Source organism: Diceros bicornis, chromosome 15 (assembly GCF_020826845.1).
Source record: "Diceros bicornis minor isolate mBicDic1 chromosome 15, mDicBic1.mat.cur, whole genome shotgun sequence".
In the NCBI taxonomy this organism is placed as follows: Eukaryota; Metazoa; Chordata; class Mammalia; order Perissodactyla; family Rhinocerotidae; genus Diceros; species Diceros bicornis.
The window spans coordinates 3,868,878-3,885,500 of record NC_080754.1 but is presented as its reverse complement, the minus strand read 5'-3'; the positions used below and the strand labels follow the sequence as shown (position 1 = coordinate 3,885,500).

General features: G+C 40.5%; 1 protein-coding gene across 1 annotated transcript in view; it reads left to right on the top strand.

Annotated features, from left to right (window-relative positions):
- Positions 1–16,623, top strand: part of DCBLD2 (discoidin, CUB and LCCL domain containing 2) — a 79,182-nt gene that overhangs the window by 31,189 nt on the left and 31,370 nt on the right. The window contains exon 3 of the mRNA XM_058555664.1: positions 8,084–8,221. Coding sequence (XP_058411647.1) covers positions 8,084–8,221 — 138 coding nt within the window. The remainder of the gene's footprint in view (positions 1–8,083; positions 8,222–16,623) is intronic.

The window sequence follows — 16,623 nt, the reverse complement described above, 5'->3', positions numbered from 1 at the left end:
ACCGCAGCAGAGCGCGCGCACTTAACCGCTTGCGCCACCGGGCCAGCCCCTACTGAGAGTTTTTATCATGAGTGAGTGTTGGATTTTGTCAAATGCTTTTTCTGCATCTATTGATTTAATCATGTGATTTTTCTTTTTTAGCCTGTTAATGTGATGGATTACATTAATTGATTTTCAAATGCTGAGCCAACCTTGTGTATGTGGGATAAATCTCACTTGATCATGGTGTTGATTCTTTTTATGCATTGTTGAATTAGATTTGCTAATACTTTGTTAAAGATTTTTGCATCTATTTTCATGAGAAATATTGGTCTGTAGTTTTCTTTTCTTGTAATGTCTTTGGTTTTGGTTTTAGGGTCATGCCGGCCTCATAGAATGAGATAGGAAGAATTCCCTCTGCTTCTGTCCTCTGAAAGAGATTGTAGAGAACTGGTGTAATTTCTTCCTTAAATGTTTGGTAGAATTCACCAGTGAACGCGTCTGTGCCTGGTGCTTTCTCTTTTTGAAAGACTACTAATTATTGATTCAGTTTCTTAAATAAATATGGGACTATCCAGATTGTCTATTTTTTCTTGTTTGAGTTTTGACAGATTGTGTCTTTCAAGGAACCTGTACATTTCACGTAAGTTATCAGATTTGTGGACAGAGTTGTTCATAGTATTCCTTGATTATCCTTTTAATGTCATGAGATCTGTAGTGATGTCCCCACCTTCATTTCTGATATTAGTGATTTGTGTCCTCTCTTTTTCTTAGTTAACCTGGCTAGAGGCTTATTGATTTTCTTTTCAAAGAGCCAGCTTTTATTTTCATTTATTTTCTTTATTGATTTCCTGTTTTCAATTTCATTGATTTCTGCTCTAACTCTTAGTATTTCTTTTTTTCTGCTTACTTTGGATTTAAGTTGCTTTTCTTTTTCTAGTTTTCTAAGGGCTAATGATTTTTTTTCCCCCCCAAAGCCCCAGTGGATAGTTGTATGTCATAGATGTACATCCTTTTAGTTGCTGTACGTGGGACGTGGCCTCAGCATGGCCGGAGAAGTGGTGCGTCGGTGCGTGCCCGGGATGCGAACCCCGGGCCGCCAGCAGCGGGGCGCGCGCGCACTTAACCACTAAGCCACGGGGCCGGCCCCAGGGCTAATGATTTTTTAAACATTTGTATTTACCTGGAGCATGGATTCTTTTACGCTATAAACCAGTGTCTCATGGGTTTTATGGTGATTAAGATACTTGATTAACTTTTATATTTGTAATTTTCTATAGGTATTCATATACTATTTTTTGAAATTTCTCTTATTTATCCATGAGCAACTTCTAGAGATTTTGTCTGTCTTTGAGAGCCATCAACAGAATCTGTCATTGTTGGCCTTAAATGCTTTGTGTTGATTTAGGAGTACCTTTCCATAACCAAACTGGGAAAATGAAATTAGAGAATTAACTAGTATATTTCCCAGATTAGAGATGATTTTTATTCTTCCTCTCCCTGAATATTTTGCCAAGTGCTTACATTACTTGAATAAAGGGTAAAATCTATGATCAAATGTGAGCCAGGTGAGGATGGGGACAGTCATCTGGGCTGGAATAAGAGGGGAAGGCAAGTGTTGTTCCGGTGTGTACTGAGCTCACTTGAGCACCTACAAGTCAGCTATTATAGTTTTCTTTTTCTCTTCTTCTTCTTCTTCTTTTTTTTTTTTTTTTTTGCTGAGGAAGATTGGCCCTGAGCTAACATCTGTTGCCAGTCTTCCTCTTTTTGCTTGAGGAAGATGGTCCCTGAGCTAACGTCCATGCCAGTCTTCCTCTATTTTGTATGTGGGATGCTGGCACAGCATGGCTGGATGAGTGGTGTGTAGGTCTGCACCCGGGATCTGAACCCACAAACCTGGGCCTCCGAAGCAGAGCATGCGAACTTAACTGCTACACCACCGGGCCTGTGCCACTTCTTCTTTTTTTAAAATTGAGATTATCCATTCCTTAGCACTACCTTTTGAGTTTCACAGAACAAGTGTGGTTTAAAAAAAACTGTCCTGGGGCCGGCCCCTTGGCTTAGTGGTTAAGTGCGCGCACTCTGCTACTGGCAGGCCGGGTTCGGATCCTGGGCACGCACCGACGCACCGCTTGTCCAGCCATGCTAAGGCCATGTCCCACATACAGCAACTAGCAGGGTGTGCAACTACGACATACAGCTATCTACTAGGGCTTTGGGGAGAAAAAAGGAGGAGGATTGGCAATAGATGTTAGCTCAGGGCCAGTCTTCCTCACAAAAAAAAAAAGAACTGTCCTCTTCCTACCACTAATTGGATTTATTCGCATTTCAGAAGACAAGATAACTCAAACCAACAAACGGAAGTGAAGCTGCAGTGCTGATAGGAAAGACGTCAAGATTCTATCCAGAGTAGTAAAAAGGTTCAGAAAGTTTTTTTAAATGTTAGGTCACCTCAAGAATATATTTTTGTCAATTACTTCCTTATTTTGTGAGAGCACTTTTACTTTTAAGTCTAATAATTTGGAATTCCTGGCATTAGTGTACATGGTATAATTTTTGTAAAGTGAGGACACCTTTGTATGGCATGATAGGTATTCTTTAAATGCGATCTTTTTTGTCTGCACTTAAAAGTGTCTGAAAACTCAGTGTTTGTACTGAGCACCTTAATCAGCCTTCTAATAAAATCACACGTACGTGGATCCTTGAATGGGAAAGAGCAGCGGTCCTGATGAGCCCGGGGGAATGGTTGTTCACCTTGAGAGGCATGAGCTGACTCAGGTCAAGATTCTAGTCATCTAGTGTATATACTTAATATGTATCTAATATTTTATGTATCTGTGTTATTATAGATATTACCTATCTGTATTATTATATATATTATTATATATCTATAGTGATATATCTATTATGTCCATAATTTCTTGTCTTGGCCTATTCCTATTTGGCCTTAGGATTGAATGGGGTAGACACTGCACACATTTGGTTTTGCTCACAAATTATACAGCTTCCAATATTTCTAATATTTGAGATAATATTTGGAGTAATAATAAATATATATTACTCTGTTTTTAATATTAGGTCACTGTTTTTAAATATTATTAAAAAATAATACAATATTTAATATCTGTCCTGTTTACCAGACAATTTCTGAGTTTAGTATTAAAAAAAAATGTCTTGAAGATTTAATCATCTTTTCTTCTTACAAATTCAGATAACTGCTGTAAGGTTCTTTGTGTGTTATTTTGCTTGAGTGTTAAAAATATTGATAGCTTTATTTAAATTGCATTCCATATTTAGAAATAGAAAGCTTTTTTTTGTACAGTACCCTTTTTTTTTTTTTTTTTTTTTTTGGTTTAGGTAGGTTAGCCCTGAGCTAACATCTGTGCCAGTCGTCCTCTATTTTGTATGTGAGATGCCACCACAGCATGGCTGACAAGTAGTATAGGTCCATACTCAGGATCTGAACCTGAAAACCTGGACCGAGGAAGCGGAGCATGCTGAACTCAACCACTGTGCCACGGGGCTCGCCCTAGTACGTGTTTTTAAAGAGAGAAAGGATGAACAAGACGTATATTTTATATTGAACATCTTAGCACCTATGACAAGTGTGTGTGTGCACACACCTTGATGTTTGGTGTTTATTTATTAAATGCTAAATAAATGGAGATGTTATGGACTGAATGTTTTTTGCTTTCAAATTGAGATTTTTTTTTTTATTTCTCTATAAATGCAGTACATTCCTTGTCATTTTAGATTAGGTTTTTGGTGGTTGTTTCTTTGTTCAAAAGCTTTTCCTACAAGTTCTGTATAATGACCAAAGAGTCGCACTGCCCCTGTTAAACCAGTGGTGAGATTATGGATGCAGTTCTCTGCAGGACGGAACACTGTGTTTTCTGTGCCTCAAAGGGAGAAAATTTGCTTGAGGGGCTTTTCTTTGTCACTTTACATCAGGCCAATCTGACTGCAGAGCAGAAAAGTTGAACTTAGTATACCTTTCCAAGTTGAGAAAAAAAGTATCTAAAACACGATATATAGAATAAAATATGATTTTTATCTCTAATATATTATTCCATTTATATGTAGGCTTGAAATTATTCTCAGAGCAAACTAATTTCTCTGCTCATTCTAAAATCTTTTATAGAATAATCACATGCATAAGATTGATTTTTTTAACAATCAAGAAATTATAATGTTTGGGGGAATTAGATCTTGAAAGAAAAGCTCTATGTATAAAATCTTATGATAGTGTTAGACATTTCAAAATTGGGTTTTTTTTGTTTGTTTTAACTGACAACTGTCAGTGTGGCTTTAGGGTTAAATTCTCATTTTCTGGAAAAAAGCAAAGATTTGCATGGTTTTAGATATATTTACATAAAATATGAAATCTATTTAAAATAAATATTGTACTTTTTCATTGGCAAGGAAAAAAAACTTAGCTGTAGAGAATAACTCATTTAAAAAATCATGGCTGAATTTCACAGTGCTGTTTGTGTATAATCTTTTGGAAATGTTGATTTGATTTCCACATGGTTTAGAGTGGAGCAGAAAAAGTAGGCTTAGTCTCTGCACATAATTATCTCGAAATGAAGGTGGCATAGATCTAAATAAAATTCAGTTAAAAAGTAGTATTATGAGATGTTCAGGTGGTTTATATCAAAAGACGAGCTGAAGCTTTTACTAATTGAGTTAAGGAATGGGACAGGCTGATGAGGGGAGAGCAAAAGACGTTGTTGCTGTGGAAAGGAGGGAGCAGCTGGACCAGTGCAGAGCTCCTGGTGGCCCCAGGCGCCACCCTGGACCCCTCACAGGGGGAGAAGGTGGTGTTGTCATTAAATGCTTCTCTCAGCAGCTGCAGGGGAGCATCTGCTCCACTCCTGGTGAGCCGTGTGTAGAAGGAAACCCAGGACCTGGGTTCTGGGCGGATTTCTCCTCTCGCGTAGTGTGGGTCTGCCTATCTATTTGATTTTCAGGGTTTTTTTTGTTTTTTTTTTTTGTGAGGAGGACCAGCCCTGAGCTAACATCCAATGCCAATCCTCCCCTTTTTTGCTGAGGAAGACTGGCCCTGGGCTAACATCCATGCCCATCTTCCTCTGCTTTATATGGGACGCCGCCACAGCATGGCTTAACAAGCAGTGCGTCGGTGCGCACCCGGGATCCGAACCGGCGAACCCCGGGCCACCACAGCGGAACGTGCGCGCTTAACCGCTTGCGCCACCGGGTTGGCCCCTTGATTTTCAGTTTTTTCACCTGTCAAAGAGGAGCTTGCAATAGCTCTCTGAAGGTCTCTTTCTGCTGTGTCTGATTCTGTGACCTATTTTTTCTTTGTGTGAAACACTTGACGATTTTTCATGGTAAAAATCATTTCAATGTTTTTATTTCTTTTAGGAGCTTTCTAGAGGTATGATTTACATAGCGTATAATTCACCTATTTTAAATGTTTAGTTCGATGAGTTTTAGTAAATTTACATAGCTGTACAAGCATCACTAAAATCCAGGTTTAGGGATTTCCATCACAGGAAAAGTTCCCTTGTGCCCGTTTGGAGTCAATTCCCACTTCACCCTCAGTCCCAGGCAGCCACAGATCTGCTCTCTATCTCTATTTTTTTGCCTTTTCTGGAAATACCATAAATGGCATCTTCTATTTAGTATAACATTTTTGAGGTTCATCCATGTTGTTGCATGTATCAGTAGCTTGTTCCTGTTTATTGGTGAGTAGTATTCCTTTGTATGGATTTATACCACATTTTGTTTGTCTATTAACTAGTAGATGGACAATTAGATTGTCTTTGTTTTGGGCAAATATGAGAAATGCTGCTGTGACCATTTGCATGGTCTTTTTGTGGACATATGGTTTCTTTCCTCTGGGATAGATAACTTGGATAGATAGAAGTGGAATTGCTGGGTTGTTTGATACATATATGTTTATATTTAACATTTTAAGAAGCTGCCAACTTGTTTCTCTAAAATGGATGTGCCATTTTGCAGTTCTGCCATCCGTGTATGAAGGTTCCAGTTTATCCACATCCTCACCAATACTTGGTATTGTCAGTCTCTTGATTGTTTGATTATAACCATTCTAGTGGGTATATAGTGGTGTCTCACTGTAGTTTTAATATTCATTTCCCTAATGATTAATGCTGTTGATCATCTTTTAAGGTGCTTATGTCCCATTAGTATGTCTTTGTTAAAAGTGTCTGTTTAAATCTTTTTGCCCCTTTAAAAAAATTGGATTGATTGAGTTCAAACAGTTCTTTACATATTTCATATATGAGTTCTTTATCAGATTAATGTTTTCAAATATTTTCTCCCAATCTGTGGTTTGTCTTTTCATTTTCTTAATGATGTCTTTTGAAGAGCAAACATTTTTAATTTTGACAAAATCCAAATTGTCCTTTTTTTTCTTTCATGGATTGTACTTTTGGTGTCGAATCTAAGAAATCTTGGCCTAACGCAAAGTCACAAAGATTTCTCCTATGTTTCCTTGTAAGAGTTTTGCAAGTTGAGCTCTTACATTTAGGTCCATCATCCACTCTGACTTAATTTTTATATATGTTCTGAAGTGAAGTTCTAAGTTCGTTTTGTTTTTGCATGTTGGTATCCAGCTGGGTCAGTACATTTATTCAGAAATCGGTTGACCATGTATGTCGGTTTGTTTCTAGACTGTATTCTGCTTCATTGAGAGGTATGTCCTTATAGTGATATCACTCTATCTTGACAACTGTAGTTTATAATAAGTTTAAAATCAGGTAATGTAAGTCTTTCAACTGTCTTCTTTACTAAAATTGCTCTATTTTATGTCCTTTGCATTTCCATATACATTTTAGGCTCAGCTTGTTAATTTCTAAAAAAGAGAAAACCACTAGAATTTTGATAGGGCTTGCATTGAATCAGTAGATCCATTTGGAGAGAACTGGCATCTTAACAATATTGAGTCTTCCAGTCCATGAACTTGGTATATCTCCCAATTTATTTAGTTCTTTAATTTTTCTCAGTGGTGTTTTGTATTTTTTAGTGTACTGGTTTTGAATTTCTTTTTTAAAATTTATCCCTAAATGTTTTAATCTTTTTGATGCAATTATAAAATGTATTGCAGTTATAAAAACTTGCGTTACGAATGAAGTTTTTAAAATTTCATTTTGGATTGTTTGTCACTAGCATGTGGAAATACAGTTGATTTTTGTATCTGAATCCTGTGACTTTGTAAGCTCCCTCACCCATTCTGGTGGGTTTTGTTGATTCCTTGGGGTTTTCTGCTCACAAGATGGTGGATGGTCCTTGACAAGGGTGTCCTCATTCAAGTGATGTTGCCGCAGCTTAAAGCATTCTTGGAGCTTCTCAGTCAGACTTTGTTAGACAAGCTACCAGGCTCATAAGAAAACCCATCTTTATTAGTTATTGGTGGATATCGTGCCTGATTCCTCTTTCTTCTTCCCTTTGATCTTACTAAACTTAGATGTGTGCTGAGGATACGTTATTTTTAACTTGTCTATTAAACATTAAAGGGTAGCAGCTGGGTAGGCAGTTGGATGTATGCATTTGAAGTTCAGGGAAGGGGCTGCAGGTAGAGGTGTGAATGGGAGTCGTCAGATCATAGTAAGGCTGTAGGCTGGACACGATCACCTAAAGGGATTGACCAGATGTCCAGCAATCCTTGGAAGAAGAATTGAGAAGGTCTGAAAAAGGTTTGAGGGGTGCCTTGTGCCCAGAATCTGGGGACACCCTGTGGGGAGCATGTCAGGAATACTACTGAATGACTCTCAATTCGTTTATGAGCCACCTGCCTGCATGAAAACTTTGGGTTAATTTTTAAAAATTCTTCGTTACTGTTTTAACGAGTGTACACGTCTTTCACAGGAAACTGAATCTTCACAAGGTCAGTGATGCCCCTCCTGGTTTTTCTTTTGAATCATTTGAACAGTTACTACTTGGCATTTATTTGTTTTTTTTCCCTAGGGTAATGTGATTTTTAATTGTTAAACATCCTAGTCCTCATTTTATGTTAATTTAATACCCAGTTTGGTATATTTTTCTTATTCTGTTACCTACATTGTATTATTGACTTTGTGAGAGTCACACTAATCGTCTGCTGTTCTTTCGTTCCTAGGCAAATACTGTGGTCTGGGGTTGCAAATGAACCACTCAATTGAATCAAAAAGCAATGAAATTACAGTGCTGTTCATGAGCGGAATCCATGTTTCTGGACGAGGATTTTTGGCCTCCTACTCAGTTATAGATAAACAAGGTAATTTTCACTTTATACCATGGCTCCCCCATTTTACAGTTTCTAAAAACAGAAATGAAGTTTCTTTGAGTACTTGTTACCTGAGATTAGAATAGAATAGAAAGACTGAATAGTTAATAACACATACATAAATTTGACAAATAAAATTAGATCAGTTTCGGAATTCCAAAAATTAAAGTATATTAACTTTTATGTAAAGTCCATATACTTCCCTTTCCTTAGTAGAGGAAATACTGATTTTTTACTTTTACAAGTTTGGAATGCAAACAATAATAACTTTTAAAAATCTATCAATTATTGGGCTGGCCCTGTGGTATAGCGGTCGAGTGAGCACGCTCTGCTCCTGGCGGCCCAGGTTCGGATCCCGGGCGCACACCGGGACACCGCTTGTCAGGCCATGCTGTCGCAGCGTCCCATGTAAAGTGGAGGAAGATGGGCACGGATGTTGGCTCAGGGCCAGTCTTCCTCAGCAAAAAAGAGGATTGGCATGGATGTCAGCTCAGGGCTGATCTTCCTCGCAAAAAAAAAAAAAATCTATCAATTATTGAAAAGTATGTCAATTTAAAGCTTTACTGTCCGCAGTCTGCCATTTCATAGCACTGTGTTCAAGACCGTATTACCTTTCTTCTCAAAGAAGAGGGTCCATACTACCAGTTCCACCCTAGGGAGTGCTGAGACACTACAAAGTAAATATGAGATATTTTCTAGATTGTTAACGTTTAGAATCTGAAGGGGGGATAATTAAAAGCAAGGCTATGAGTGGCATAGAATGCAGAATTTTACTTGGATCTCTAAAATAAAATGCAAGACTTGAATGAGGTCTCTCATGAGTTCTGGCTGCGTGGCACGTGTCCATTCCCCTCTGCCGTGAAGGTCCTGTGGTGAGAACATCTGGGAAGTGTTACTAGTACAAAGATAAATCAAAACAATCATTTAAATTAGAAAACAGATGATTATTTCAATATTCAGCAATGAGTTAACCAAGTTGACCATTTAAAATTAAAAATTAGCCCCTACTTTATATTGTATAAATGAGAAAATTAAGAACCTCCGTGGTGTGAGATGTTGGGCACGGGGAATGCCTGAGGGCAGTGCAAACTGTTCCTTCCCAGCAGTGGTGAGTTTGAGGCAGACACTCGGTCTCGTTGAGAGTTTCATTTAGAATGTTACAGAGGAGAGCTGTTCTGTGTGAAGAAAGATCCGCTTTCCCTTAATTTCTAAGCTATGGAACGAGGTGTTCGCAAGGCTAATAAAATCCCTCAGAGAGCGTGAGAAAGAAAACTCACTTGGATGGAATAATGGGAAGAAAAGACCTGGAAACATTATGCTACATGAACAATTACTATTTTTGACAGAACCAGGTAAACTGAGGCAGTGTGATGTCGTAGAAGGGGCACTCAGTGGCCCTGGACTCAAAACCTGCCTCTGCCACGTGGTAGCCGGCTGACCTCCTGCCAGTCATGTTACTGCGGAGCTTCGTCGTAAGTGGGTTAGTTGTGAGGACTGAATCCAACGATACATGGGTGGTGTCTCTAGGCACAGAAGAGGTGCCGTTCCCCCTCTCACCACTGCACATACACACATCCTCATTCCCCACCGCTACCACCAAAAATGTAAGGTAGAAAACAGGTAGATTTCCATCCTGTCCATTTACTTCCTGAAAGTCTTGGGTTGATAGGTGAGAGGATAGAAAATAAACAATTAATTTACTTCTTATTCTCCTTAAATTTCTTGGTTTCAGTATCAGGTTAAATTAGTAAATTATTTATTTTGCTTTTTCATATTTTCCCCTTTCTCTCTTTGTTATATATTGAGTTGAAAGTTTCTGGAAAATAAATATCCCCTCTTTAACAACAACAAAAAAAGTTCTTACATTGGATATTTAGATTATGTAGCTCTTTGATCCATAGAAACCTGAATGTCTTGCCTAAAAGTTTCTTAAGAGTTGACAGTGATCTTAGATAACAGAATCAGTATGTTCTTGACTTACATGTGTCTGTGCTAAATTTCAAATTGCTGTGCCACTATCTTAGATGAATCTTGGCTTCCAAAGGTTTTTGAACTATCTACCATAATCAGAACTTCTTTTTAGTAACACTTTCCAAAGTCGTAATCGTCTTGTGAAATCCTCATTTCACAGTCTCTTCTGAGATCTTACTTGTGTTTTTGCATGTTCTGGTCCCATCCAGCAAGCATTTGTTTTATTCGAAGTTAAGTGAATTGGCTAAATTCAAGAGAACACTGGTTGAATTTCATGTTGCTTCTTCCTGGGTGGCCTTTCTGACACAGTTTCTTGTAATGACTCATTTATTTGAAGGTTGCTTGGGCCTGGTTGAGAGCCTCAGTTTGTTTCCATCCAGAAAACTTAGCTGCCACACTGAATTCCCTGAATATTTTCAAGGAACATCACTACATGCCCCCAGCTTGGCAACCTAGTAGAAGGGTCAGAGTGTTTGGGAATGAAAAGATTGTGAGTAATCTTGCTTCCAGCAGCTTCTTCATTTGTCAAACTCTCACAAAGATTTGTAAATGTTATAGTGTGTGCTTGGTAGAGACGTGATTTTGTGTGAGATAGACTAATTTTCATTACTTTGTGCAAGAGCCCATTGCAAAATTATATTCCCTTCGATGCCTTATTTCCTGCAGTCTGTGTGGCACTGGGCAAACAGCAGTAAACAGTCACCCTGGATGCGGCTTACAATACAGGGTTGGAAAAAGGCGTTAACTGCGTGGTTACTTATTGCAGTTATGGTAAGTGTGATGAAGGAAACGTTCAAGAAATAGGAGGCCAGAGGGGTGCGGGGAGCCGAAGATAGACAAAGAGCAGAGCTCCCTGAGGAGGTCACTTTTAGGCTGAGAGCCGAAGGAAGAATGGGAAGCTCCAAACAGGGAAGAAGAATGTTCTAGGGAAGAGAAGAGCAGGTGCAAAGGCCTTCAGTGGGAAGGAGCTTTGTAGGAACCAGAAAGGAAGCCAGGGCAGCTAGGCAGAGCAAATGCATGGGGAACGTTGCTCAGGGCCGTGTGGGAGATGGAAGGGTTGGAGCTTTCTCCTCAGAGTGGATGGAAGCTGTAGAGCAGAGGAGTGATCTGACTGGATTCCTGTTGTTTGCTTGTTTTTCGATCTCCCGTGCTCTGTGAACAGTGGGTCGAAGAGACGGAAGAATAATTGTAGGGAGGCTGTTAGAGGAGATGGGATCAGAGATGGTTGAATTAAGAGGTCTTGTTATAAATGTAGCTCTAGATTTAGGCCAGATTCTGATTTAATTCTTTTTGACGACTTTAGAATCAGACATATCTTCTACAAGGAAACATTTCAACGAGTTGGGGTTCACGCTGCCTGAGGTTCAGGTGTAGTGAGCGGCCTCTTGGTTGAGGCTGGGAGCTGCCCTCAGAGGGTTATGTCTGGGGTGCTGACCCTGGTCCTCTTCACTTCTGTGTCTAGTTTTTATAACTGTCATGGTTTTACTCCTCTCTGTTATTTTTAATGATCTTTGAGCAGTAGTTTCCAGTGTTTTCCATTACTAGTTATCTCTCTTAATTTTCATCTGTAAACCTCATTTTTGAAAGATTATATTTACCATGGAAAGGAAGTTTTCCTGTGTCTCCCTTGGATAGCAGGGAAAGGCAGAGATCAGTACTAGTTGACACTTCCAATGATTATCAGAAGACTGGTGTTTCTACTCCGAGTTGGTATAATTCCATCAAGTTCCAGCTAGACTTGCTGAAGTTGAAATTGGCATCTGAAAATTTAAGAGTCTGTGGACCCTGGAGACAATCCTGGTCATTGTATTGGCAACCTCTGTGCAGGAGTTCTGGGGAGAAGCTCCAGTCACTCTGGTCTTACTGGGAGAGGCGGCACCAGCCACTCAGAGGTCCAGACTCAGTGACTCAGATCCTTTAATCCAGTATAATAGTAAATGATACTGACATTTTCATTCTCAAGTGTGAACTTAACGGCATTTATCACTGGACTTGAAAAAAAAAAATTTTATAGGTGAGTGATCTAAATTCCTGGTTTTGAATCTGTTCAACGTTAGCCAGTTTCTAGGAAAAGCTCAACATTTCCAGGATGACTCTGGGCAGTGATTTTTTAAGTTATTTTAGTTACGGAACAATGAGCTCAGAAGACATAGCTGTGTCTGCGTTGAAAGCTTCAAGTCCGTGAAGGCAGCCTGTGTTTGTTCTGTGCCGTGAAGTGGATGTTCTGTGTGTGTGCACGTGCGTGTGTGCATGTGCAGCCGAAAAGTCATGGGCTGACTTTCCTTTTGTAGAACGTGAAATCGTCACTTAAAAAGTAATGTTAAACCTCATCACTTTAGATGTTACCAATCCAGAATTTTGTAGTGGTCAAAGTTTCCCTTTATTTTTGTAGGAAAAAGTAGTCAATGGTTTAAAATTTCACGTGAAATAAACTGATGCAATGTAGATATTGACATACCTTCTAATTGGAATTCATCAACACTCGTGACCCCTTAGAACCTGAGGACAGTGTGCTTAAGACTTTCGCACAGCTGGGCCTGGGAAACATTCCCATTTGATGGGATATTGTTGCTATATGTTAGATTATTTTTAGAATTAACACCAATAGTATAAAAATTGTCTGATTGCTACATTCTTTAACCACATGTTTTTACAAATATTTTCCATTTCTTCCCTCTTACGTCAGATTATATCAACTTGTAAATGAAACATAGGGCAGAATAGAGTCCAGATTTCTGTAACTGATTGTGTTTTATCTTCATGGGATGTTTTTGGTTTTGAAAATACAGCATGAATTCTTTAGGTTGTTTGCTACCTTAATTGTACAATAATTTGATAGAATCCTTTCTGTTTTGAGTGTTGCACTTAGGTAGGTTTCTATGTTTAGGTTTTGTGTTATGTTCCTAGTTATTGTTATTGTTGTATCTGGCAAACATTTTAAAACTCTTAAACTAGTATTTAGTAAGATTTTATTAATGAAGCCTCAGTTTACAAGCATATCTTTAGATTCGTCCTTATTTACACACAAATGAATAAGTATAGTGTTTGTGTGTATGATGTAGTATACATGCAGAAAAATATCTATATTTTGGTGTCAATTTGTAGAACAAAGGTGCTGATGGATAAAGTATTACCAATTTTGCAGAGAAAGAGCATTTGTAAGGGAATTAATCTAAGATGGTATTAACCCAAGGAGGCAATTCAATTTATGGGATAGAGTTTATTCCAAGCAGACAGATAACCTGAAGAGCACTTTAATGATTTCAGTGTTTTCTGTGTATTTTGTTTTTTCGGTACGTCAGGGATGCTGTGAAGGGGCCTGGTTGTGTTTGTGCTGTCTCGTGCTATCCAGTGGATGTGTTCTTTCCCCGCTGTTCTTACGAATGTATTTGTTAATGTCCTAGACACCGTGTAGGTCACAAAAGAGTTTTAATGTATTTTAATCTTTGATATGTCTTAATGTCTTTTATATTTCATAAAACCTTATAATGTTTTAATGTCTTGTCATGTCTTTCACTGTGTCACATTCATTTTTTAGTATATAGGAATTTGGACATGGAGAGGGTTCGATGCGTTCGTATGTAGCTTACAGCCCATCTGCCTACATCGTTCATTGCTTAAGCAGCTGAGCCGTGCCCCCCTCGCCCGTGAGGCAGCACTGGTATTTTCATCTGAGAAGACTCTTCCTGAGCTCCTGCTGTGGCTCAGCTTCCATAGGTGGCATCCTAATGTTGCGAAGAGGAACATAAGATTTAATCTCTACTCTAGTGTGTGGAAGGACGTGAGATGTAAAATACCTCATACAGTCTCTGCCACTTAGTACACGTTAGGGGGCTGAGTCACAGTGAGTACGTTCTGTTGTGTCTGTAAATGTCCCTTCACTAAGTTGCGGGTGGTACAGGTCAGTGCCAGGTTCCTATAAGGAAGCCAGGAACTACGCCAAGTCACACAGTAATACTGACAGGAGAACTTAGCAACGAGAGGAGGCTTGTCCCACCTCCTCGAGGCTTGAGCACAGCAGCTGTCACACAACTGCAGTGTGAGGTCACTGACAAGGTGTGAGTGTGGAAAGCAAGACTTCCTGTTCTCCCGGCTCGGGGGAATCGGTTATTTAAGAATTTTAGAGCAGATGAAGAAGGAGAATTTGTAGGTGCACATCGTCTTGCTTCGTCACAGATTTTCTCCTTTCTGGAGAAGAAGTACAGTAACGTAGTCCTTGTGCTCTGTACCTCCTTGAGTTGGCATAAATGCAGGCCCTCAGGCTTCCCTGCCTCTGGAATAAGTGGACAGAAATGGACCCTGCAGCTGACAGAGCTGGTGTCACACTGTCATAGGGGTGGTGCTGGCACCCGGAGAGTCCTCTTCGGTCCATTCAGGAACACAAAACAGAGTGTTAATTGGGGGAAAATCTAAATCTGTTTCGTAATCCTGCAATCTCAGAAATAGCCAGTGCTGTCAATCAAAAATATTCCTAAGATAGTAACCAAGATGCTGACATTTTTCTGACTGATTTGTGAGCTTATCAAGTATTGATCGTATTTTCAGGGTGTTATGTATGGGTTAACATCAGATGTCATGTGTAAGTAAGTATTGCAGGGAGCAATTATCAAGTGCCCCAGGCTTTGCCCTTATTATGTGTTGAAAAAATTTTGAATTGTACTTCAATTGAAAAACAAAAAAGAACTGTGTGTAGGATGTCAACTATGGCTGATAGTCATGGTGCTAAGTTTGGAACTGTCTTAGAAAACCTGATGTTGGCATCTTCACTGACACACCCTGAAACCCTCATCCTCTTGTTGATTGCTGGCCTGCCTTTGTTCTGTATTCTCGCGTACTCTTCCTCACAAGACCCTTGTCCTGCCTCCTCTGGTGGGCTGTCTCTGGTTAAGGAGGGCAGATTTGGAGGAAGGATAGAAGCTCTTTTTATGGGGCTGTGACTCCACTCTCTCTGGGTTCGCCCCGCTGCTGAGACGAGTGTGGAAGCCACCCAGGGGGTGCTGACCGTCCTGTGGCCACCGAGGAGGACAGGGACCGCCCAGGAGGACAGGGACGGCCCAGGAGGACAGGGGCCGCCCAGGAGGACAGGAGCCGCCCAGGAGGACAGGGATGGCCCAGGAGGACAGGGGCCGCCCAAGAGGACAGGGACGGCCCAGGAGGACCGGGACGGCATGCGCAGCGGCCTTGGGGGAACCCGCGGGCGCTGCCTACTGCCGCTGCCTACGGCCAGAGTGCCGCGTGAGGCAGGCCGTGCGTTCAGTGCCCTGTGTAGTGACGTGCGTGTCATAAGTGTTCTTTAGTATGTGTTAAGTACTTGGTTAAAATGGCGTGCAGAAGCTCTTAGTTGAGAGTGGAGTGAGTTGTGTACCTCCCTGCACTTCGAACATGTCGCTGACTTTCTGGTGTTGCAGGTCATGTTAAGTGGATCCAGCATAAGCCAGTGGACAGCGCTTTGTCAGTATTTATTACTATAGTCACTGCCCTAAGCACTTTATACATGATTAGTTCATCCTTTAACTTGCTCAGGCCAGAAACTTCCGAGTTACCTTGGACGCTTCTCTTTCTCTCACACTGCATCTCCATCAGCCGCTGCCCGGAGCACATACGTCCGGATGTGAGAATCTGACCGCAGCTGGACACCTCCCCGCTGCCACCGCCCACTCCTGCCTCAGTTACGGCAGGAGAGCCCCAGCTGGTCCTTGTCTCTGCCCTTCCGCCTTCAGTCTACTCTCAGCCCGTAGTCAGGAGGGTCCTATTAAAATGAAGGTGGCTTCCCACCCTGCCCAATGTCCTTACCTCCAAGACGTAGAGGCTCCTCACTCATCTGACTGCGTCTCCTGCTCTTACCCCCTGGTTCACTCTGGCCTCAGGCACGCTGGGCACATGCCCTCTTGGAGCCTGGTACCCCTCTGCCTCTTCCCAGTTACCCACACACCTCACCCCTGCCCCTCACCTGTCTCAGTTTTATTCAGATGCCGCCTTCTCAGTGTGGCCTACCCTGCCTTCTGCTTAAAATCACAACCCCTCAACTTTTCCTAACTGCCTTCCTTCCTTTGTCATTCCAACGTTATCACCCACTAACACACTCCGTAGTTTTCTTTCTCATATCGTCTGTTCTCTCTCATCCCCATAGGAGGTGCACTCCCCATGTGCAGAGATTTTTGTCTGACTGGTCTTTGCTCCATCTCCAGTGCCTAGAACAATGCCTGGTCATAATACATGCTTATTAGGTGTTTGTTGAATGAATGAACAAATGTATAAACAAATGTACTGCCAATCCTGGCTCTGTCTTTTACTAGCTTGATTTCATCCATTCAGGCACATGTGCTATAGAGAAAAGGAAATTGTTACTACTTTCATGATAGCTTCTTTTTCTTTATTTTTTAAGTTTTTATAATAGCTTTATTGAGATATAATTCACACAC